Genomic DNA, 24493 nt, shown 5'->3' on the forward strand with positions numbered 1-24493 from the left:
AGATCTGTTTTAATGTGTTCCATTCAGCACAATAGCAGTGCTATACAGCATGATAGAGGGTAACTTCTGGTATGAAGATGGGGTATTATCTGAAAAGTCCGTGCATGGATGACTTCTACCATTACTATCATGAACCGATAAATCTGCAATAAGTAAATGTGAGGTATTTTGATACTAGTTGTACAGTTAAAAGTGGGACCAAGGTGGTACTGTGCCACAGGTTGTATACAGAACATAGGTGTGTACAGAGAGATAAAATAAGGCAGCAAGGTAGGTAACACTAAGTAAGGAAGTATTCGCAATGATAAATTGTGAAAGGTCTGGGGAAGGATGTTCAGTGCTCAAGGTTTAAATGGGAATAGGTTTTGGGGGCTAGATGGTAAGCTTCACGAAAAAGGTGAAGTGAGGTTGGAAAGGGCACAAGGATGGAATGGGGCAAAATCCAAAATAGCAATGCAATACATGAACAAAGTTGAATAAAATAATCTCCAATTTGATAGGATTTATGCTAAGATCTGTTTCATCACTGAGGGTTGTGAGTACAAGTGATAGGACTTTGATATGTCAATGTACCAAGCCACACTGACACTCGTACATCCATGCCCTAGATTAATAATTCACTGGTAGGCATAAACTGATTATTGTTGTAGAAAAGCATATGAGAGTAAAAAGGCAGCATAAATAAAACAAAAGGGCTTGTAAAGCTAATCAGAATTACACAATGACTTTTTTGTCAAATGTGCAAGCGTCCGATTTTCATTTCTATTTTTAAAGATCTTTAAAGGCAATTGCTTTTCTAATTTTATTAATTGTAGATCATGTATTGCACCTAAGGAGCTTTTTGAGTATTAGCTGTAGTTGCCACTTATTTTGTGGAGGGGTGGGTGGTGGTTTCAGAACAGTTCGAGCTAATGTGCAGTTCTAGTTCATATAAAGTATAATTGCTTTTCCATTTTGTCACAGAGCTCCACTAGGTGAACTCTTCCCGTTTAAGTGTAACCCATAGAGAGCAGTTCAACATATTTATCTTGGCAAGCAGTTGAGGTTGAAAGAAAGTTCACATCAGCTGGCTCTACACTTGTCCTTTTGCTACACTGCCTATCTCTTAGTTTTAAACAGTACTTTGATCCTAAATATAGTCACCAGAAAGAAATTGCTCCTTCTCAAAGCTTAACTTTAAATATTTTTCTTGTTGCAGTTCACATGAATTTGAATAAACCAGAGGAATCTATAAAAATATATTTTTCTTCCACTTTTGTTCATGTAGATGTTATTTTAGCAGTATCCCAGCCCGCCACATGTAACAAATTGCAAAGATTTTGACAGTTTCAGTGAATCTCACCTTCCTTGCAATACTGTGGGTTGTAAACTGTTTGTAAATTAATTTTAGAAAGTCCATTAAAGCAAATAATAAAGATTTTCATACCTTTCTTGATATAGGTTCATACTGAATATGCTTGCTTAAAATTTCAAGGCAGTATTATAATTCTCCAGAATTGTGCGGTTTTTGTGCAAATTGTTTCACGTAGAATTAGCTTTCAATTATTAAAAAGTGTTCAGCCAAACTGCCTCATTTCATCTACGTGATGAAACAGCAGCTGCCCAGTTTTATGCAGGGATCTGCAGATGTCCCATTTTAAATGGTTTAAGATTGCATCCAAAATAATTTACAGCACCCAGTATGTACCACGGTGCATTGAAAGGTCAGTTGGAAACTTATCCCTTATTTTTGCAAATTATTTTCCAAAATTTTGTAACTTGGCCAATTTACTGTGGTTGAGAAATTATACATAAAGACACAATGATATTATTCAGAATTGCTTCAGCAAATGTTAAATCAACAGTAGAGTAATTATTTTGTTGCAGTTCTTTTATCTGATTCTGCTAACTTTGTCCAGTAAATGTTGGAGCAAAGAAAGAAACATTCCCAAAACAGTTTTGACAATTTATGATTTAGAACCTACTGGCTATTGGGCCAGATGAGTTGCAATGTGATTTTTGAAACCATTAAGTCTGGAGGGGTCCTGTTGGCTGGAGATTGTCCATTTGCACTTCTCGTTAGTGTTTTTCTATTGTAGACCCACTTTGTACGAAGGTGATTTTTTTATATGCTGTATTTTTACTGGCAAAGTTTTATTGTACTGATTTGTAATGTGAATTATAATGTGTTGGGAATGTTGCATCAATAATATCCTGCTGCTTGTTATTCGGTGCTGAAAGGACTTAATCTGTGAGAGAAAACAAGTTTTATGTTGGGCATAGATAGAGTGGATGGTCAGCATCTTTTTGATGGGTTGGGGGAATCTAAAACTAGAGGTCTTAGGTTTAAGGTGAGGGGGGAAATTTAAAGGAGATTTGAGGGGCAGGTTTTTCACACACAGGTAAGGGGTTATGTGGAACAAGCTGCCAGACAAAATGGTAGATACAATTATTTGGCATTTGGACAGGTACTTACTTGGATAGGAAAGTAGAAGGATATGGGCCCAATGGAATAGCATAAATAGGCATCATGTCAGCATGGACAAGTTGTGCCAAAAAACATTTCTGTGCTGTACGATTCTATCACTCTTAAGTTTTCTTTTGTGGAAGAGTGCTTAACCTTGTTCCAAGTGACCTGATACAGAAAGAGCTAAGAACCAAATAGTGCAAGTGATAGAAATCTGAGCAAAACTACATCCAGCAAGAGAGAAAAGTGTTAACATTTGGGGAAAGTTCTAATGTCTTATAAAATGGAACAAATGCAATTTAATATTTCAGCTACTGGGTTATCACCAACTCTGAACATACCGTAGCTAGTGGAAACTTCAAAATAATCTTGGCTTCTTCATTCGGAGAATGAATATAAACCTTAGATGATTCCTGTAATTTTACCTACCACCCTGTATGAGTTTAGGATGCAGGGACAGTATCCCAGTACTTAAACCAATTTTGAAGAAGGTGTAGCAGAACAAGCCACAAAGTTATGTGAGGACACAAGCACAATTCAGCAACTCCTCCAGCAAGTAGTACTCTTTCCTTCCAGTGTAGAAGTGGAAAGCTTCTGGGAAAGTGCAGAGGGGCATTTTTTTCTCCCTAAACAGGATGCTGGAAAATCATCTTAAGGAGCTTGCTTTTTCCGAGATCTAAATATCTGTAGAAAAAAAATCTTTCGGGTCATTTGACAAGACAATTTTTGTAAGACTACTTTGGAATGCAATGTCACAAAAGTTTACCTTCCTTTATGTCAAATTCACTGACTCTCTTTTTAAAATTTTATTGGGAGGAAAACCAAAATGACTGCAATGTGTTTTTGCATATTGTTGCTGTGAACTGTGTTTTGCATGTTTAATTCAGTGACATAAAGCTAACCCCATTGCTCCCATATTTAAAAAGGTGCTCCTCAATGATTGACTTAAGTGGGATGTTCTGTTCTCATTCAAAAGCTGATTGTGTGCTACTGTCAGACTGAAATGGTTGGTTTGTTTGATCTGCTTGTTGTTACCCAGGCAGAGAGTATCACATCTATGTAACAAACTGTGGTTGTCCTCTGGTTGAACCTGCAAAGGAAGGCAGCATTTGGGGTCATTCCAAGTTCACAGTGTGGACTTTTGACTGTCCTATGTATGAACCAGTTTGGGGACCCCTACAGGGATCAGTCACTCAGGCCAGTAACACAAACCAATTTCTATTAGGCATCTGCAGGGACAAATCCACAGGGGTTGCTTGAGGGAGCTACCAACCTAATCAGGCATCTGTGGAGACAGCCTAGAAGGGGGTCCACTGGACTACCTAGCTAATCAGACATCCACACAGACAGCCCACTGGGGGAGTTTGCTCCCAGGTTAAATCGCCAATGTGCTATTGTTAGGATGCATTACTGCCCCAAGCTAATGACAAGAAGGGGGAGCTGATTAAGGGCCAGAGCTCAGAGAATGTGACAGCAAGAATAACAGAGTCCTCAGGACCCTGTAAATTGCCATACGTTTGTTCAGTCATGCTCAGGAAAAAACAGCAACTGGACCATTTGTTATCTGTTACGATACAAAAGAGCCAGACCCCTACACTACCAAATGTCCACTGATCCTTTCCATGTCACAGAAGTGCTTCAGGTGGCACTGTGAACTGTCCAATTAATGTTCCAATCCTGATACCACAGCATCAATTGACACTGAAATGCTGATTTTAAATGTATAATCATTTCAAAGTCAGAACTGCACTTTTCACTGTGTTTCCTGGTAGAAATTGCCATGTTGTCCCCTGTATAGTCAAGCTGAGCATTTAGCTTATGCTCAGCTGGTAATAAATGTTTCCTTACGTTTGCTATTGTTTGTGACTATTTCCCTCAGATATCTGCTTTTGAAGGTTTTCTATTGTCCTGGAGACTGAATGCTTACTGTCCTAAAACCGGGTGTAACTCCAGCAACAATATTCCTTATGCAAAGGAACAATAAGTTGAGCTTTATTGTGCTGATTCGCAAGAGCAAGGCAGCAATAAAATGGAAGCAAAGCACTGCAGTTTACCTCGGGAGGACCCTCTGAAAAATCTGGATGGTTCTTGCTTGCTGTAGATATACAGCTGTCATTGTTTTCACTGAGTCAACCTAACTGCTGGTCCAAGTGAAAACAGCAAATAAAATTTTGAGTTGGCACTGATGTTGCAAGTCAATAGCCCTTGTGCCCCAATAAACCCCATTTCAAAGCCACTTTAATGTTTGCGTTGCCCTGATCCTTTTTGCATGCTGGATAGTATCAAATTACTAACAGGCCAGCATGGTTCTTCCTGGGGCACAACATGACTGAAGAATTACATTCAAGTAGTTACAACACGAGATTTACATTCAGCATGAAGAAATCAAGTCCAAAGTAAATACATTTTTGCTGTATTTAAGTTGAACGAAAATTGCCAACAAATGCTGACTTATTTGCTGATTGTCACATTTTGCACTTCCTTGACCATATTTATATAGAAAGACTTCGGAATGATTCACAGTTAAAGCTTGTATTTTAAAGAAAAATATGTTCACATGCACAGTTCAAAAATTTTGAGGCAAATGATGGTTAAAGTTCAGAATTTTTGCATAAGTTTGCAAATTCTAAGCAATTTCTTTAGCCAGAGGGTGGTGAATCTGTGGAATTCGTTTCCACAGATGGCCGTGGAGGCCAAGTTATTGGAGTGGAGGTCGATAGGTTCTTGACTCGTCAGGGCATCAAAGGTAACAGGGAGAAGGCAGGAGAATGGGCTCGAGAGAGAAAAGTAAATCAATCATTATTGAATGGTGGAGCAGACTCGAAGGGCCGAATGGCCTAGTTCTGCCCCTATGTCTTATGGTCTAATTTGTTATCTGTTGTCAGCAGTAACCACCTCGTTTATTGCCTCAGGAATCACATCCACATTCGTTGTCCTGGTAAGCCCATGGTCCTCAATACCAGGCAGTAATTATTGAACACAACCCACTCCTGGCTCGAAGTGTGAAGATAAAACATTGGAAGAGACACATGGCATAAATGTCTGAACCAGCAAGTTCTGTGAGAACAAGCTTTGGGCAGATTTGGAAGGAAAATTCAGAAAAATGGTGCCTATCACAGCTCTGGAACATTCCAAAACACTACCTCCAAAGTACTACGTGAAGTGCAGTCATTGTTGCAATGTAGGATGCTCAGCAGATTTTTATCATCTAAGTTAAGCAAATGTAACATATTCATTATTTTTGTATCATCGCAGGGTGCAGGTAAGTTACAATCCAGAGGCGTGGATTAACAAAGACTCAAGTTCAATCTCACCATAGCAGGTTGAGAATTTAAATTTTGTTTATGAACTGGAATTTGGAACAGCACCAACATGTCATAGCAATCATAACTATGAAACTACTGGATTGTCAATAACCCATGTGGTTCTCTGGTGTCCTTCAGGGAAGGAATTCAGCCTCCCTTGCCCAATTTGGCCTTCACGTGATTCCAGACACAGCCATGTGATTGACTGTTAAGTGCCCTCTGAAATGGATGAATAAGGCACTGAATTGTTCCATTACAGCTGTGTTCAAACTCAAGAAGGTAACTGACTTCAGGGCAATTATAAATGGCCTTATAGAGATGTGCAGATCCTGAAAAATGAATAAATTAAAAAAATTACGCAAAGACAAGTGATCGTAATGAATAATTGAAAATTATTGTTCTGAATTAATTTCTAATATCACCTTACTTTGGTATATCAATCTGCCTTTTAGAAGGTTGCAGTGACCCATTAAAGTAAGAATATCTGATTTAAATTGCAAGAGGGCAGCACAAAGCCTCAGTTATGCTATTATAGTTGGTTGTTGATTATTGTCAGTTTGCTCTAGGACTCAAAGGTAGTGGGAATTGCTTAATCATCAGTTCAATCACTGGAAATGGGTCTAATGGAAGGATTTATCTGTAATCCTAAGGTCAGGTGGTCCTGACTTTCTGCCATGTCTGGCAGTTATGCAGTGTGTTTGTGTGCGAGTCTGTCAGAGAGAATTCATGAGGTGAAAAGAAGTTAGAGTACTCCAGATTGTTGCTGCACAAGGTTGACAGATGATTGATAACATTGGAATAACAAGAACGGTTTGTTGAGTCACTATCCCTCACTCACATTGAGTGATGGTTAACAACCCAGCTGCTATAAAAGTGCCCTATGTCAGCAACTCAAGGAAGGCAGTTTTGTCCCACTCAAAGTGGAGCAAAGCACTATATCAGAAGGTTTAATAGCTTTATATTCTCTAAGCAAGCCTTCTGTCTTTTGCAGGCGGGCTCGAAAGCAAAAGCCAATTCATGGAATACTTTTGTAAAGTGCTTGCATGCTTAATTTTCCTCTTACTTTGGATATAGCACCAATATAAATAACATCTGAAAACACTGCTATACTGAATCAGTTCCACAATATATATGTAGCGTACATTAAGTATTACCTTGAGCGCTGCTAATAGGGGAGTAGGTGGGAACTGGCTACATCAGATTATTTCATTGAAAATGGTTCCAACTGCATGGGTGAGTATTACCTTCTCATCTTTCTTTCTAATGACCCTCACCTGCATTGCAAAGAATATAATTCAGTTTGTGAACAATGTACTCGGCATGAGGCTTTGGAAACCCAGGGCTAAATGGCAAATGTAATCATTTTGGTTCAAGGCACCTGATAAGTCTCTTAACTGTGAAGTCTCTTCAAGATATGCTAACTTTGAAGAAATTTTCCTTCTCACTCCAACAGAAGTTCTGTGAGACCCCTCTCTTACTGCTCCATCTCGGCTCTCCATTCTCAGTGGTGATGCAGGGTTTCAACCCAAAACATCAACAATTCCTTTTCTCCCACACATGCTGCTTGACCCACTGAGTTCCTCCAGAAGATTGTTGTTCTAAATGCTTATGCTGTGCTACCAGCTTCAGCAGAACTGTTTTGCATTGTATTGCTGGAACTACTCTTTCCAATTAGACTTCTGCCTTATGCTATTTGACCCTGAAGTAGAGGACAAACATTCAACAATAATTCACAGATCCTTATACTGTACTTAGTTATGCAGAAACCTGTAGATAAATGAAGAGTCAGTCGAAAGGTAACGATGTCCCTTAATCTGACATGAATGGAGGTCACTTTAAGGTTTCCTGGGCTACTTATCATGAACTGTGTATATTATTGGTGTCATTGATGTATCTATCCAGGATGCAAGTTTCATTCAGTTCACAATAACTTGCTGCACAGGGTGGGGTGGATCACCTGGAAAGCACTAAACTGCCTTTGCACTCAACTTGTCAGGTGAAGATTTGACATAGGGAACTGGGACCCAAGGTTGACGGTTGTGATGAGGACAACTGTGCAACATCCTCTGACCTACCCACTATTTGAGAAGACATCCACTGCAAGATGAAGGATATTGCCAGGGACACAAAAGGAGGAAAAGCAGTAATATCCTGGTTGTTTTAACCAGATCTTTTCAGTTTAGCAAATCTTGCATGATTTTGAGATTGCCAGAAGCTGCATAATGCCATAAACATCCCCTTTGATACCAATATAAGAGTCTTATGCCAAAGCCACGGGACACAGTTTGATCGTCACATAGGCATTTGTGGAGTTATTAAAGCAGTCTTTTTTTTATGAAGAGTTACATGTGGAAGAATTTACACTCTACGAGGATCCTGTTGTGAGGCTTTGTGTTAGTAATACATAGTGTAGTATTGTTGTTCTTTTATTTTTATGAAACTTTTTCTAGATGTAATTTTGTATTTAAACTAGTTACACAGAGGAAAACATCTCTGTTGATTAACAGTATCAAGTAATTGTTATCATCTGTAACATCACCTTCATGTTCTTCAATTTATTGCTTTGTCAACCCCACAGCCTGCTCACCCTGCCTTAAAAATATCTATGATTTCATGTTGCATGTTGATGACTGGGAAAATTCTTCATTCATTCCTCTGTTGACATCCTGCATGCATCTTACTCTGTCAAAACGTTTAAATTCCCATAGCTGTATAATGCAATATCCCAGAGTTCTGAGTCTGAGAATGAATCACTGAGGCATTGAGAGAAATTGAGGGAGTTAGTGAACAATTTAAAGTTAATTTTACATCGGAACCGGGTTCATGTTGTTTCTATTAATCTTTTCAACATGAGTTATTCAAAACAATAGAATGGATTATCAAGAGTAAATTTGAAGAACATCCACACTATAACCTAATTAACATCTTCGTTATAGGTGGAAATCCTAAACTAGCCAAGGGCCTGAACAGAGCAGCAGCTTAGTTAGGTTATGGTTAGCCTCCTGAGATGGTGTACTTTGCCTTCCAAAAGCCTCTCAATTTCATATGAAAACAACTGGCTGATGAGTAAGAGTTTGATCTGTGTTAAATTTGTTGTTCTGTCTTTGTTGGGGAATGGTGGCAGTTGGGGTTCTTAAGGTCTCGCTTCTATGACTAATTTATATAAGTAATTTTGAATCAGAAATTAAATAGCAACCAGCTAACATTGCAATTTCTGCCAGACTCAATGTCTTTTTATGGGGATCAAGAGATAAAGAGAGCATAAAGAGAGAGCACTGAGATAAAAGCTCAGCCATGATCTTGTTAAATAATGGAAGAAAGGTTAGGGGCTGAGTAGTGTGCTGCTTTTGTTTTATGGTGGAACAGGAGAATGGTAGAAATTGCACAATGAATTAGACAAGATGTGAAGATCAATGGCATTTGAAACTCAATGCAAACCTAAAAGATATCGTGGCATTACTCTGTTATGTTTTGAAATAGTTGTAGATAAAACTGAAAGAGTAGTAAGCTTGGCACTAAACCTATTCACCTTGCAAATCTTCTTTGCACTTGGGCCTCGTGTCCTTTTGTCAGGCCCTTTCTACTTTGTCAAACCTCCCTTGAAACACTGTCCTTACTGTTAACAACTGCATCACAGAATCTTACGAGTCCTCAATTCCTGCATCTGTTTGATGTGGCCAGCCCATCAAAACAGAGCTGCAGGAAAGCATTATTTGGATACCTGCTTCGAATCTAGTCTTACCATGGTCTGTGTACTATTATTAAAGTAACAGATGAAAACTGTCAATTTTCAAAATATGATGATTCTGCAAAGAACAAGGCTAGGACAGTGTAATGGTAATCTACCAAGTCTTACATGCACGTTCCAGAGATCTACTGTTACACTATATGAATTGAGGGAGGGTTCCAATGGTTCCGTATTTTCTGGGAATCCCCTTATCTGAAAGGAAATTTTCTTACCCCATAGGATTTTGATTAGGGACCCTAATTTCCCTGCATAACCAGCAGAGGTTGGGAGCAGGACCAGGAATTGGCAAGCCAGTCTATAAAAGTAGCATCTGGTGATGTAACCATGAAAGTAGAAGCGAATCTAGAAGATCTGCCTCAACTGAAGACTAAGATGACGTGTGGAGCGAGGCTGTGGTTGCAAACCAGAGCTGGGGGAATTGGATTTCTTAATTATTACTAGTCTTATCAACCTGGGGTGCTTGCTTTCATATCCGCAAGCCTCTATCAATAATTCTCTTGTGCTATTCGCATATTTACTTTACCCTCTTCTGCCCTGATGTTGTGGTCAAACCTGGCCAGTGTTCAGCCTTCAGGACAATGGCCTTGTTTGATGTCAGGCCTGGAGCAGGTGGTCTTGGAGACCCTAGCAATTGGCAGGATTGGGAACTTCATAAAGAATGGATGTGCCTCCTGTTACTAAGCAGACCAGGAATGCTCTCTGGATTGCCACAACCATTTGTCAACTCAAAGTCAGGGCAATACTCTTGCCCATTGAGCTCTCTGGTGAGTTTAGTGGCACAAGATGATGTGAACAGCACGTGGTGAGTCAAGGGATTGGTAGATGGTTACCTCCGTGCACCAGCAGCCATCCAGACAACTTCGAATGGCAAAAGGTTGCGGGTGCTGGTAGGTCTAACTGCCAGAGGTAGAGCTGAGTAAAACCCTGAACTTAGCAAGCCTCATCCACAACCTGTCCCTTATTCTTGGATTACAGAGCTGGCCACCTTCCACAGATCACATATCAACTAGTGGGCAGTAGTTATAAAACTATTATCAGGAAATTTTTCACACAATGATTAATGTACATATAGATTAAATTCAGAGCAGAGGGGACAAAATCTATAAAAATTCATTTAAGAATTTATTGGATGCTACACTTGGTTGATGTTAGGATTTGGCTGCAGGAATAAATAATAAAGTCACAAAGCCTTCCTTATGCTTAATTGTGTTGTGACCTTGTGAATGTACTTTGCCTACAGAATTAAGAGTGTAAGCAAGGTGTGTCACAAACCAGGCCAATCTCTGCTTTTTGCATGATGTCATTTTAGTTTAAAGTATATTTGTCATTCTGGGCATTCAAAAATATGGTATTGGTTTATTATTGTTACTTGTACCGAGGTACAGTGAAAAGCTTGTCTTACAAACCGATTGTACAGGTCAATTCATTACACAGTGCAGTTACATTGAGTCAGTACAGAATGCATTGATGTAGTACAGGTAAAAAAACAATAACAGTACAGAGTAAAGTGTCACAGCTACAGAGAAAGTACAGTGCAATAAGGTGCAAGGTCACAACAAGGTAGATCGTGACGTCATAGTCCATCTCATTGTATAAGGGAACTGTTCAATAGTCTTATCACAGTGGGGTAGAAGCTGTCCTTAAGTCTGGTGGTATGTGCCTTCAGGCTCCTGTATTTTCTACCCGATGGAAGAGGAGAGAAGAGAGAATGTCCCAGGTGGGTGGGGTCTTTGATTATGCTGGCTGCTACACCAAGACAGCGAACGGTAAAGACAGAGTCCAAGGTGGGGAGGCTGGTGTCCACAACTCTCTGCAGTTTCTTGCAGTCCTGGGCAGACCAGTTGCCGTACCAAGCCGTGATACATCCAGATAGGATGCTCTCTATGGTGCATCTGTAAAAGTTGGTGAGAGTCAAAGGGGACAAACCGAATTTCTTTAGCCTCCTGAGGAAGTAGAGGCGCTGGTGAGTTTTCTTGGCCGTGGCTTCTATGTGATTTGACCAGGGTGGGCTGTTGATGATATTCACTCCCAGGAACTTGAAGCTCTCAACCCTCTCGACCTCAGCACAATTGATGTGGATAGGTGCATGTACACCGCCCCCTTTCCTCAAGTCAATGACCGGCTCTTTTGTTGACATTGAGGGCAAGGTTGTTGTCATGATACCATTCCACTAAGCTCTCTATCTCCTTCCTGTACTCCGACTCATCGCTGTTTGAGATATGGCCTACAACGGTGGTATCATCTGCAAACTTGTAGATGGAGTTAGAGCAGAATCTGGCCACACAGTCATGAGTGTATAGGGAGAAGAGTAGAGGGCTGAGGATGCAGCCTTGTTGGGGCACCAGTGTTGAGACTAATCGTGCCGGAGGTATTGCTGCCTATCCTCACTGATTGCGGTCTGTTTGTTAGAAAGTCAAGGATCCAGTTATACAGGGAGGTGTTGAGTCCTAGGTCTCGGAGTTTGGTGACAAGCTTACTTGGGATTATTGTATTGAAGGCAGAGTTGTAGTCAATAAACAATAGTCTAACGTAGGTGTCTTTACTGTCCAGATGCTCCAGAGCTGAGTGTAGGGCCAGGGAGATGGCATCTGCTGTAGACCTGTTTCAGCGATAGGCGAATTGCAGTGGGTCCAGGTTGTCTGGTAGGCTGGAGTTGATGCGTGCCATGACCAACCTCTCAAAGCACTTCATGATGGTGGATGTCAGAGCAACTGGTCGGTAGTCATTGAGGCATGTTACCTTGCTTTTTTTTCGGTACTGGGATGATAGTGGTCTTCTTAAAACAGGTGGGAACCTGAGCTTGAAGCAGGGAGAGGTTAAGTATGTCCGCAAATACTTCTGCCAGCTGATCAGCACAAGGTCTGAGCACACAGCCAAGGACACCATCTGGGCCAGGTGCTTTCCTCGTGTTCACTCTCCGGAAGACTGATCTTACGTCCTCCACTGTGATCACAGGTTCAGCTGCGTTGGTGGCTGTCAGGGTGGATGGTGACAATCCACTTCCCTTCTGTTCAAAACGCGTTTTGAAGTTCATCAGGAAGGGATGCGCTGTTGTTAGCTACGCAGCCCGACTTAGTCTTGTAGCCTGTTATGGCATGTAAGCCCTGCCATAACTGACAGCTGGTCAGGGACTCTATTTTGAGTCGGTATTGCCTCGTAGCATCCCTGATAGCTTTCCGAAGGTCATACCTCGATTTCTTGTACAGATCAGGATCACCAGATTTGTGTGCAGTAGTCCTCTCCTTCAGTAGGGAGTGGATCTCTCAGTTCATCCATGGTTTCCTGTTTGGGAACACCCATATTGCCTTATTAGGTACACAGTCCTCCACACACTTGCTTATAAAGTCCGTGATGGTGGTGGCATACTCATCAAGGCTGGCAGCTGAGTCTTTGAACATGGACCAGTCCACTGTCTCAAAGCAGTCATGTAGTAGCTCATCTGCTTCCTCAGACCAGCACTGCATGACTCTCCGTACCAGATCCTCCCGTTTCAGTTTCTGTTTGTATGCAGGGAGGAGGAGCACAGCCTGGTGGTCTGATTTCCCAAAGTGAGGATGAGGGGTGGCTCGAAAGGCACCTTTGATGATTTGGATATTTCATAAAACAATTTATTGATTGGTAATTAGTATAACTAATGGCTCCATCAGTTCTTTACGGGGAAATGAGGAGGTGAGAATTAACAATGAGCATCTGCTTTCTATTGCCAAATAACTGAGTTTTACAGGAAACAAAAGCTCCTGATGTTGATGACCTATTAGTATGGACTGAGAATTAGCTGGCAAATAAGAAAGAGTAGGGATAAGTGGATCTTTTTTCTGGTTGGCAAGATGTAATGAGTGATGTACCGTGGAGATCAGTGCTGGGACCTCAACTTTTTACAATTAATGTAAATGAATTGGATGGATGCAGCAAATATACGATTTCTAAATTTGCTCATGACAAAATAGGTGGAAAAGCAAGTTGTGAAGTGGACATGAAAATGCTGCAAAGCGATCCAGGTATATTAAGTGAGAGGGCAAAGATTTGGAAAATTGGATATAATGTGTGAGGGTGTGAAAATGTCCATTTGGCAGAAAAAGTAGCAGTTTATCTATTTGGTGAGAGATTTCAGAGCCTAAGATGCAAACAGATCTAGGTGTCCAAAGGGATCCTAGTGCCTGATTTGTACTGTATGAGGTACTGCAAGTAATTACGACAGCTAACAGAATGCTATTTTTTGCTAGGGAATTGAATACAAAAGTATTGAGGTAATGCTTCAATTGTATAGGGCAATGCTGAGCGTACATCTGGAGTCACGTGTGCAGTATTGCTCTTCCTTAAAGAAAAATGTTAACGGTTTAGAAACAACTCAGAGAAAGTTTAGTAGGCTAGTACTTGGAATCAGCATGTTGCCTCATGAAGAAAGGTTCCATAGGCTGGGCTTATATCCACTGCTTTAGAAGCATGAGAAGGGACTTGATTGAAATGTAGAAACTCCTCAGAAGTCTTGTCAGGGTAGGAGTGGCAAACATGTTTCTTCTTGTGAGAGAATTTCGAGCTAAGGTCCACTGTTTAAAAATAAGATTCTTCCATTTAGGACAGGGGAGGTAATGTTGTTTTCCTGAGGGTTGTGAGTCTTTGCAACTCTTTTTCTGAAAGAATAATCAGAATTATTAAGCAAAGGTAGATGACATTTGATGAGCAAGGGAGTAGAAGTATATCATGGATAGACTGGAATGGGGAGTTGAGACTACATTCAGATCAGCCATGTTTTAATGAAACGGCAGAGCAGATTTGAGGGGCCAAATGGCTAACTCGTGTTCCTTATTTGTAGGTTCATATTTTTCCTTTCTCTTACACATCCAGCAGATGTTCACTGTGGACTAATGCGCCCATCAATATAGCCTTCAGCATGATAGCCCCCATAAATGTGTGAATATTACAGATTATAATTCTGTGACAGATTTGCCAAAAAAAAATGCTAATGAGCCCAATTTTGCCACCCTGTGAACTTCACTCAGCATTCCCTCTGTGTCCTCTGAAGAATGACCTGTAATCAATTCTAGATTATCCCTCATTGGTTAAACTATCATCTAACATTCCTATGTCATATTGAGAAAAGGCAACATTTTCATAGCTGCCATCATTGGTCCACTTATTCATGTGGGAAATAAAGAATAGTAGGCAGATGTTGCCAGTGTTATGGCTAATATCATCATTTATTTCAAAACTATTTGTGAGATGTTGCTGGGTGCAAAACGACTCCTATTTCATCCTGAGAAATCCTATTTCATTGTATTTGAGTGTTTTTAGGTACTTCAATGTTGCAGTAAGTTACCAAAAGAAAGGAATTCTTCTTAAAAATTAGCAAAAGCACTTTCAACTTAATAGCACACAAGGTTCTAGAAGAGAGAATTGTTTAGTTATTACATGTGGGACATTAATCCATCCTCATTTTGTTTATATCAGATGAATTTTGCTAAAATATTCTGCCATGAGATCATGCCTGCTTTCAGTATTTACAGTAACATTGTGAACAATGACCACTACATTTTCTCCCTTACCATAAGATGAAAGATTGAAAAGATTAAATCTCGCCAGAGAGGGCTGTATTTCTTTCAACAAATTCCAATTTTAACCACTGTGTGAGCCTAGATACTTTGTGGTCTGACTTCCAAGCAAACTAATACCAACTGTGGTACTCCTACCACTGTCTCAAGTAAGATCAGCTATTATAGCTTGGGTAAGACTTGGAACCTTGTAGCTATCTGACTCAATGCAAGTGTTTATAGTCAAGTATCCTTCAATTATTTCAAAATAAATCCACACAGGAGACTGTGCTAGAAGCTCCTGGTTGTTTGTCAAATTTGCTGGAGGGTTTTCTATAACCACAATATCGTTTTCGTGCTTGGAACGTAACCTAATCATTTTGTAGGAGAATTCAGCATTTAATAATTGCCATGTAAACTATTGAACTCTCAAAGCAACAATGTGGAACAGCTGTTGGAACAGTAATCTGAAAAAAACTTTCATTGTTGAACTATTAACTGCGTTCTTTGGAGTGGCTTGTAAGAAGTGAACTTTTCACCTGTGCTTTTTTTTAAAGAAAATTTAAGATCTGGAGATGGGTTGTTTCTTTATGTATCAACAGAAAAATTGAGGTTTGGGGGAACGGAGTTGAGGGCAGAGGAATCATTTATCTGAGATCTTGTTGACAGTTTAAGCAATGTGTGCTGGGCTCAGCATCAAAACAATTCATTACATTACTTTTTATTGGCCATTGACTTAGTCATATTGGAGTACAGGCAGGATGTATAGTTCAAACAAGCAGTTAACAATGGGCATCATGTCAAGCCATATTCACATTTCTAAATTGTTTGTGGTTTTTGTTTTCTAATTTTCTCCCCTCCCTCTGTTGAAGAAGTTGCTCAAGTCTAACTGACCCCAATGGGCTGTGTTTGTTTAACAGTCTGGGGAAAAGCCTCATCAGTCATGACATGTATCAGTCATCTGTAAATATGCAGTTTCCATCAGAGATTATAGAAAAGCAGTTGGAAGGATATTGGGGTTTTCTCCTCAGCCTAAAGTTGCTCAGACCCATAATTGCACCTTTGTTGATGCAAGAGCAGCAGAGATCCACTAATCTTCCTTTATATTGGTCAAAGCCGAGCAAATGACAAGTCATGAGTGTGAAAGCCTTATCAAAATGTGCTGGTATTCATAAAAATATTAAATAAAAACAAAAATAGGGTTTGAACCTAGGGGTTCTCTGTTTGGAGAAGTGTAGTTACCCACTGAATTGGTCTCCATCCTCATGCATGATGGAGCACTCATGCAATATAAGCAGGAATGCTGAACAGGTTTAACTACTGCCATTTTAAGCACGTAGCCATGAAGAAAGAATCTGCTCAAGGGAGAAAACTTTATCGATAATAAAAATCAGATACATGGTTATGTTTAAACGAGCACACATCTAGCAACTTTCAGCTTTTATTTGGCTTTTCATGGAATTAGATGTTCAGGAGCACAGAATCCCTCCATCAAAAAAGGTTCACTCTATCCTGTGCAATTTCCTTGACTTGTCTCATATACTTAGATAATGTGCCCTGGTTGTCACACCAAGGATCAGAAATTCATCATCAACAAAATTGCGCAAATTTGTTCTGTCCCTTCTGCAGTTTAGATTTTGTAAGATACTATGACTCTTTTTTTATATACAGTGGGTTTCCTTCGGGTGCTCCAGTTTCCTCCCACGTTCCAAAGACATACAGGTTAGGAATTTTGGGCATGCTATGTTGGCACCAGAAGCATGGTGACACTTGCAGGCTGCCCCCAGAACACTATACGCGAAAGGTGTATTTCACTGTGTTTCGATGTACATGTGACTAATAAATATTTCTTGTATCTTGTCTTATATCATTCTGAAAGCCTCAAAGTTACTGTTGTTAGAACTAAATTCTGAATTCAGAAAATAATTTAGACTCCAATCTCCAATTTATAGTTAAAAAATCAACAGGGGAGTTGGTGTAACAATGGTCTACCCCTGTGCCTTCTATGTGAGATATAGTCTAACTGGTCTTGTCACATAACATCATTACTGGAGCAGGTTTTGTTTTTAGCAAATTGGTGAATGAGCCAATTTAACTTTGAACTTCCAATTGCGAAACTGGTTATGGCAATTGGTAGCCGGATTATGCTGGATATGAAGATTCCTAGGTTTAAATTTGGACCATTATGCTGTCCCAGCGGGGTTAGGACACCTGCGTTGCTGAACCATGAATTGTCCACACAAATTCTTTTGTTTATTGGAAAACTTTCACTCCAAGTAATTGCATCAGATCTTTTGATGTGCATATTGTGAGCATTTGGATTTTTCATTTAGTGCTCATTAATGACGAGCTGCTGTGCCCTACTTTTCTACCTTTTAAGTGTTTCTTTTCCTCTCTCCTGCAGTTTGCTGGGACTTTATCAGATGGATTGGGAAAGACAATGGACACCAGACACCAGGCTGAGCGGGAATCCATTCGCTATCAAGCAGTGACCAGTGGTGAACACCTTGTGGCTGGAATTCAGGGACTGGCTCATGGTATGTGGAAGGCAATCTCAGTTAACTTCACCATTGTTAATGGATGAAATTTCTGCATTAATACCAGATCAAATAAAGTTATATAATCTTTGTATACTCTATCCAACTGTGGGCATGCCATTTCCAGGATATTTTTTTTTACCATTCCTATGGTTTTAAGATGTATTTCTTTTTTTTTACAATGGAACCTTTCATCGATCATAGCCTGCTTTCCAGCTGAATTTACAACAAGGTTGTCATGCTCTATAATGATTAAATTTCACTGTAATGCATTTCATATGTCCTGTCCTTGGAGACAGAAGTTCTTTGCAAGCAATGAAAAAGTCAAATTATCCTTGTTATTTTTTTCAACCTCTACACACAATTTGGGATCTTCATCATCTCACAATGGAAAATCACTTAGGTTATTGTCCATCTAAGGACATTGCACACTCACTGTTTACATCAGAATTCATACACCCCAATTCCCCTACCCAGCCAAGTTATAGACAAGATCTGAGAGGAACCTAAGAAAACGTTATGTTGTTTCTTTGTTGGTGAGGGGGTTGGCAGAAGTGGAAGTGTGGTGGAGCAGTTAACCTTTTGCATGCTCTTTGATTTCATCTTCCTTGTCTATCTTCAACTATATTACTGCCACCAAAATCAAAATTTGAATCAAATGCTAATTAACCCTGTCTTAATTGGGTTCCATCATTGTAAAATTTCTTGCCATTTCAAAGCTATGGGAGACTTTTTTACATTCATTCCTTCACAGAATGTAGATGTCCCTGACAGCACAAGCATTAATTGCCCAGCCCCGATTGCCACTGAATTGAGGAGGCAGTTAAGTCAACCACATTGGTGGTCTAGAGTCACCTGTATCCCAGACCAAGTAAAAATGGCAGATTTCTTTCCCTGAAGGACACTAATGAACCTGATGCGCTCTTAGGACAATCTGAGAATAGTTCATAATGGATGTAAATCCAGATTAATTACTTGAATCTAAATTCCCTGGCTGCTGCAGTGGGACTTGAACATCTTTCTGAATTAGTAGTCTAGACCTCAGGCTGCTTGTCCATAAACACAATCACTATGGTACTATACCCCAATTTGAGTTGATGCTTAATTATCTTACTCACTCCACAAAGGTTGCTAGCCTCAGTGCTGCTGTAGAAGGGCCTTGGGATCCAAAATAGCGATTCATTAAATTATCCCTAAACACCATTCCCTATACATAATGCATCATTAATTATGCATAGAAATGTACTTGTAGTGACAAAAACTGGGTTTAACATTGACATTGTTGTAAAGATTCAAATGTTTTTAATATGAACATTGCACAAAGAAAGGAAACTACTTTTGTTTGATTCTCAATTTCAGATCAAGCTTTATGAAAATCATCCAACATTAAGATATTAGCATCACAATATTTTAATAGCAATGTTGCCACATTCTACCCCTCAGGGAAGTGCTGGAATTCTGGCATAATGTAAAAGAGGCAGAGGCCAGTAATCTGAGTTTTCTATCCCAATTCCTTCATCTATTGTCTATTTTTTCCTGGTTCAGTAATCCAGAACCTAAGGGTCATAGTCACTCAATAAAGAATTGGTTCTTGAGAACTGAAATGAGGAGAAATTATTCAATCATAAATTTGTGAATTTTCTTTCCTGGAAGGCTATGGTTGCTCAGTTGCTGAGATCGATGGAATTTTTGTCACAATGGGTATCAAGGGAAGCAGGGAAGTGAGGTTGAGGGAGATGTTCATCTGTGATGTTACTGCACAGCAAATCAAGCTCAAGGAGCCACTTGGTTATTACTGCCTTGGTTTATCATGTTTCAGTGATTCTGATGGATTCGTGGACCATATTTTTTAATATTTCTCTTCTCTACCTCCAACAGGTATTCTGGGTGGCTTCACGAGTGTCATTACTTCAACAGTTGAAGGAGTGAAAACAGACGGTGGTGTTGGTGGATTTTTCTCAGGCCTTGGAAAGGGACTGGTTGGCACGGTAACCAAACCAGTGGCGGGTGCTCTTGACTTTGCTTCAGAGACGGCTCAAGCCGTGCGAGAAACCACAACCATGAACAACCACAGGTAAAAAAAGAAATCCAGTTATTGCTATGTGCGATTATGTCATTATGTCAGAGACTGGTACATAACTTTCATAACTTTCAATAGACATTTGAACAGCTTTATGGATAGGAAAGGTTTGGAGGGATATGGGCCAAATGCAGGCAAATGGGACTAGCTCAGGAAGGCACATGAGTCAGCATGGACGAGCTGGGCTGAAGGCCTTTTTCCATGTTGTATAGCTATGATTCTATGGAAGAGCATTAGGACTGGGGATTTCTCAATTATCATTAACAAAGCTTTGATTTTTTTTCTAGCTTTCTCTGAAAATTATATTTTGTCAGTTTTCTGCACTTGTGTTAATGGGCAAATAGATTAGAGATCTATTTCATCTTTATAGTTCCATCGAGTAGAGAGTAAGGTAAGCTAGTGTGTACAAAGCTGGTTTCAGTATCCATGATGCCTTTAAGGAATATTTGCATTATGTACTAACACTTTCTATGTATAGTCTACATTAACAGTATGTTGTCCTGCTGGCCTTTGTACAGGCCATGCTGTTACATATATATTCATATGGTTCTAATAATAATTAAACAAATTATGCTAATATTGTCATTGTAGTGGTCTGCCACTGTAAGTAGGGAATATGCTACAGGGCACTATATATGGGACATATTAATGGTGCATATGCACCGGTTGCTAATAATTTGCATAATAAGCTGGACTACTCCCTGTAACTCAAAAGATAGTAAAAGACAAAGTTGCTTCTCCATCTGCATGATATGGATAGCCAGCAGGATAAAAGGATGAACAAAAGCACCCCCTTTGAAGGAGTGACATGGTGAAGAAGGTGTTGCAGTGGTTCAATTTCCCAGGACTTAGAGCTCTTGGTCTTTATTCTCTAGTAATTTGTTATCAGACAGCCTAATATTCTTGTTAACTACAAGACTTATTGTGCAAAATTACAGCACGTGGGAAGCACATTGAACTAAATGGGCAGTGAGGATAGTTGAGATTTGCCATAATGTTACACTGCACTAGATCACTTTCCCTACCTCATCTGAACTTTCTCAATAGGATGCTAACATATTACAGTCTGTTTTATGATATTTACACAATCCTAGCTGAAAGCAATATAAACCATCTGAACCCCGAGATATAATACTGCCCATGGGGTACTACAGACTTTATTCTCTTGTGTTTCTTTTATCAAACTGTAACCCAAACTTTTTCAGATTTTACGTGTTTAAAATAACAAAGTACTTCAAATAGCAAATTTTATCATGGTTCTTACTTGATATTTTGTTTTTTTATCTTGCATGAATTTATTTGACAACTCAGTCATTCCCTGTAGTAATACAGAGAATTTGCAGGGCTGAGAGCAGCTGAATTATGCGGTTGGATTCAGCTGAATCAGCTGAAAAATGAGGCTGGTTTGAGTAGTCTGACATTGCAAATGAAAAATCTTAATCTGAATGTAGTTTGAATTTATTTCAACCAAAGTTTACTTCAACAAACAAGTAATATGTGTTGTCATGTAGGAACTTATAATATTTAAGCCTCTTAACCAGCTTTTACAATGAATTGCTTTTGAGTGTGTATTGTTATGTAGGGAATCATGCTGATCTTTCTGCACTAGCAGCATTCTCCACTGAGGTAAGTGACCAGAGCAGCTGTCTTTTTAGAGATTTTGATTGAGAAGAGAATGCTGGCCAATGCATCAGTAAAATTCTTTGCTCTTTCAATAGTGCGAGAAGATTTGTAGAAATTACCTGAACAGTTACCTTACGTGAATGACAAACATGAGCATGGAGCAACAAACAATCTGCTGGAGGAACTCAGCAGGTTGAGCAGCATCTGTGGGGGGGAAATGAATTGTCAACATTTCGGGTTGAAACCCTGCATCGGGTTGCAACCCTCCATTGGTCTTGATGCAAGATTTCAACTCGAAATGTCGACAATTCCTTTCCTCCCACAGATGCTGCTCAACCCGCTGAGTTCCACCAACAGATAGTTTGTTGCTCCAGATTCCAGCATCTGCAGTCTCTTGTCTCCAAACATGAATATGGCTCAGCCAGGGGAGGTAGAGCTGCAGTCTTACAGGTTCAATCCTGACTTCCAGTGCTGACTATGTGATGTTTGCATGACCACACAGATCTTCCTCTGGGTGTTCTAGTTTCTTCCCACGTCCCAAAAATGTGTGGTTGATAGGCTGTTTGACCATTGTTAATTGCTTCTGGTGGGTAGATGAGTGGTCAAATCTGGCTCGAAGTTGGAGAAGGGGTTCAGAGTTGATGGGAAAGTGGGGAGAGTAAAATAGGCTAGGGTTATTGTGAAGATGGGTTCTTGATGATCGGCACAGTTGGGTCAAAGTTCTTGTTTCCATTGTATCTCTCTTATGACATGATACTTAGAATCTGGTAAACAGCTGTCAGTGCTCTCATATTGCAAACAACATAGGCAAGGAGTTACATCTGAGGCTGTTTTTAAACTAATCATAGCAATATTTAACAGTATTAAATACTTCATATTTAATATAAAGTAGTGCCTTTGGAGGAATCAGGGCTGGCATTAGAGGCTTGTGGCCATAGGAAAAGATTTGATCTTTTGGGCCCCCAAGTAAAACAGCTGATTAAATGAAAACAAAGCTGTAAATGAAAACCTAAACCTTATTACAAGTCATGTGGAACTACTCAAAACCCAATCTTAAGATATCAGCTGCGGATTTGTTTTCTTCCCCAAGTATGCCAGTAAAAGATGCCACCTTTTATCTTTTATCTTTGCCTTGTATATAACTTATGGTTAACATTGGATCATCCTTTGCAATTTCCGCCCGCTCCAACAGGATTCCACCACCAGACACACATTCCTCTCCCCTTTCAGCATATTGGAGGGATCGTTCCCTTTGCGACTCCTTGGTTCGCTCTTCCATCCCACCTGCTACTCCCTGTTCTATGGCATGTTTACATACAACTGCAGGAGTCACAACACCTGTCCTTTTACCTCTTCTGTTCTCACTGTACAGGGATCCAAACAGTCCTTCCAGGTGAAGCAGCGATTCACCTCGACTTCCAATGTGTTCATTTGGTGTTCATAATGTGGCTTCTCTGCATTGGAGAGACTAAATGCAGATTATGTAATCACTTTGCGGAGTCCCTGAACTCAGTCTGCAGGAGTGACCCTCAGCTTCCAGTTGCCTGCCGCTTTAATTTACCATACCACTTTTACTCTTAACCTTTCTGTCTGTGACCTCCTGCATTGTTACAATAAGGCCCCAACACAAACTTGAGTAAGATCACATCTTCCATCTGGTCACATTGCAACCTGCAAGACTCAATATTATATTATCCAACTTTAGATGACTGGCTTTTCCCTTCTCTTTGTCTAGGAAATGCCCATTTTTGCAGTCATCATTTTGGTTCAGTTTGTCTTTTTTATTTGTACAGTCCAACCTGCTGTGCATGTCCCACAGCCTTACCATTATCAGCAATCATTTGCATAGGCATAGAAGCTTAACTTGATCTTAACTGCCCCTTCACTGTCACATTAGGTCATCCAGTCTCACCCTATCAGAGGAATTCCCTTTGTTCCACCCATTCCACCTCCAACCTTCTCTACTACCTAAACTAACTTGTGTTTTCTCTCTACCCAGTTCTGTTGAAGGGTTCTGAACTTGAAATGTTAGCATTTCCAGTATTTTCTGTTTTTTATTTAGTATTGGGTAGTGTGTCTATCTGTGCCCCTTGGATATTTATATTGTGGTTCGAGGACTTCATTTGACAAAGCCACTCCTCACTGAATTTGACTCATTTGGACTGTGGGTGAACTTCCATGAGTCAACAATAACAAAGCTGGGAATATGTGTGATCATACCTTGAGAACTCCAAAATCAGCACAGTTGAGTTGCAGCTTATCCATCTCCTCTTGGAAAAGTTTGAGATTTAATAAAAATCTGACATGCCCATATGTATGTGTTGCTCTTACTGACTCCCATTAATCTGAACAAAATCGGTGAATGGACTGTTGGGTGTGGAGTATATAGAAATTAAAATTAGCCTCTGCTTTGTGTGCCACCAGTCGGAGTGTGTAATGCTTAAGAGCTTGTGATTGACAAAGGTATGCAAATAATAAAAAGCCTAAGTTTTGAAGCTAGTTGCACTGATGCTACTTTGCAATCTTCTGTTATTCCTCAAGCCTGTTGGGCTTTTTTGAGCTGCAGTAGGTAACACATCAGTTGCAAGATGAGGTTTACTTAGTGGTTCCTATAAGAACGTTGTTATACTATTATCTCTTTGAACAGTTCGTGGTTATGTGCCACTTGTGTGCCTGAAAAGAGATCTATGGGACTTCAACTGAATAGACAACAGTGCCAATTAGCACCATTTGGGATGAGTGTTTGAATTAATGAAAGCTGTAAATTCTTAAAATATCCCCTCACAAACCAAAAAGTAGAAATCATTTTACAGCCTTGTGTAAGCCAATGCATTTCCCTTTCTTGAAGCTGCCTTTGTCTGATACTCTTTAAAACTGCCTCTCCCAGACCTCAAGGCTCACCTTTTATTGCCTGTTTTGTGCTGATTTGTGTGATTCAAGTTTGCTTTCCATGTCTGAAAGTCTTAGTAATTTTTTTAATGTGAGAGCAATACTCCTTAAGAGTAAACAGTGAATTTAGTGGAGTATGACTGAGTTCCAGAAAGTCAGTGAATGTGAAGTGGCCTTTAGTGCATTGTTTAACAGAATGCTTCAAAGCTCGTAATGCACACAAGGGTTTAAACAGGAAGTTTCAATTGTAACCTAGAATGATTGATGACTTTAGTGTGTGTTTTACAAGCAAAACCAGATTTTTCTAACCTGATTATCGCATGCATGCCAAGTCTAA

At 39.8% G+C, this 24493-nt stretch overlaps 1 protein-coding gene across 1 annotated transcript in view; it reads left to right on the plus strand.

Annotated features, from left to right (window-relative positions):
• The window catches only part of vps13d (vacuolar protein sorting 13 homolog D), a 222585-nt gene that overhangs the window by 160176 nt on the left and 37916 nt on the right, over positions 1-24493 (plus strand). Inside the window, 2 exon segments of the mRNA XM_052039131.1 lie at positions 17432-17564; positions 19443-19638. Coding sequence (XP_051895091.1) covers positions 17432-17564; positions 19443-19638 — 329 coding nt within the window.

The sequence above is a fragment of the Pristis pectinata genome, chromosome 26 (assembly GCF_009764475.1).
Source record: "Pristis pectinata isolate sPriPec2 chromosome 26, sPriPec2.1.pri, whole genome shotgun sequence".
Lineage (NCBI taxonomy): Eukaryota > Metazoa > Chordata > Chondrichthyes > Rhinopristiformes > Pristidae > Pristis > Pristis pectinata.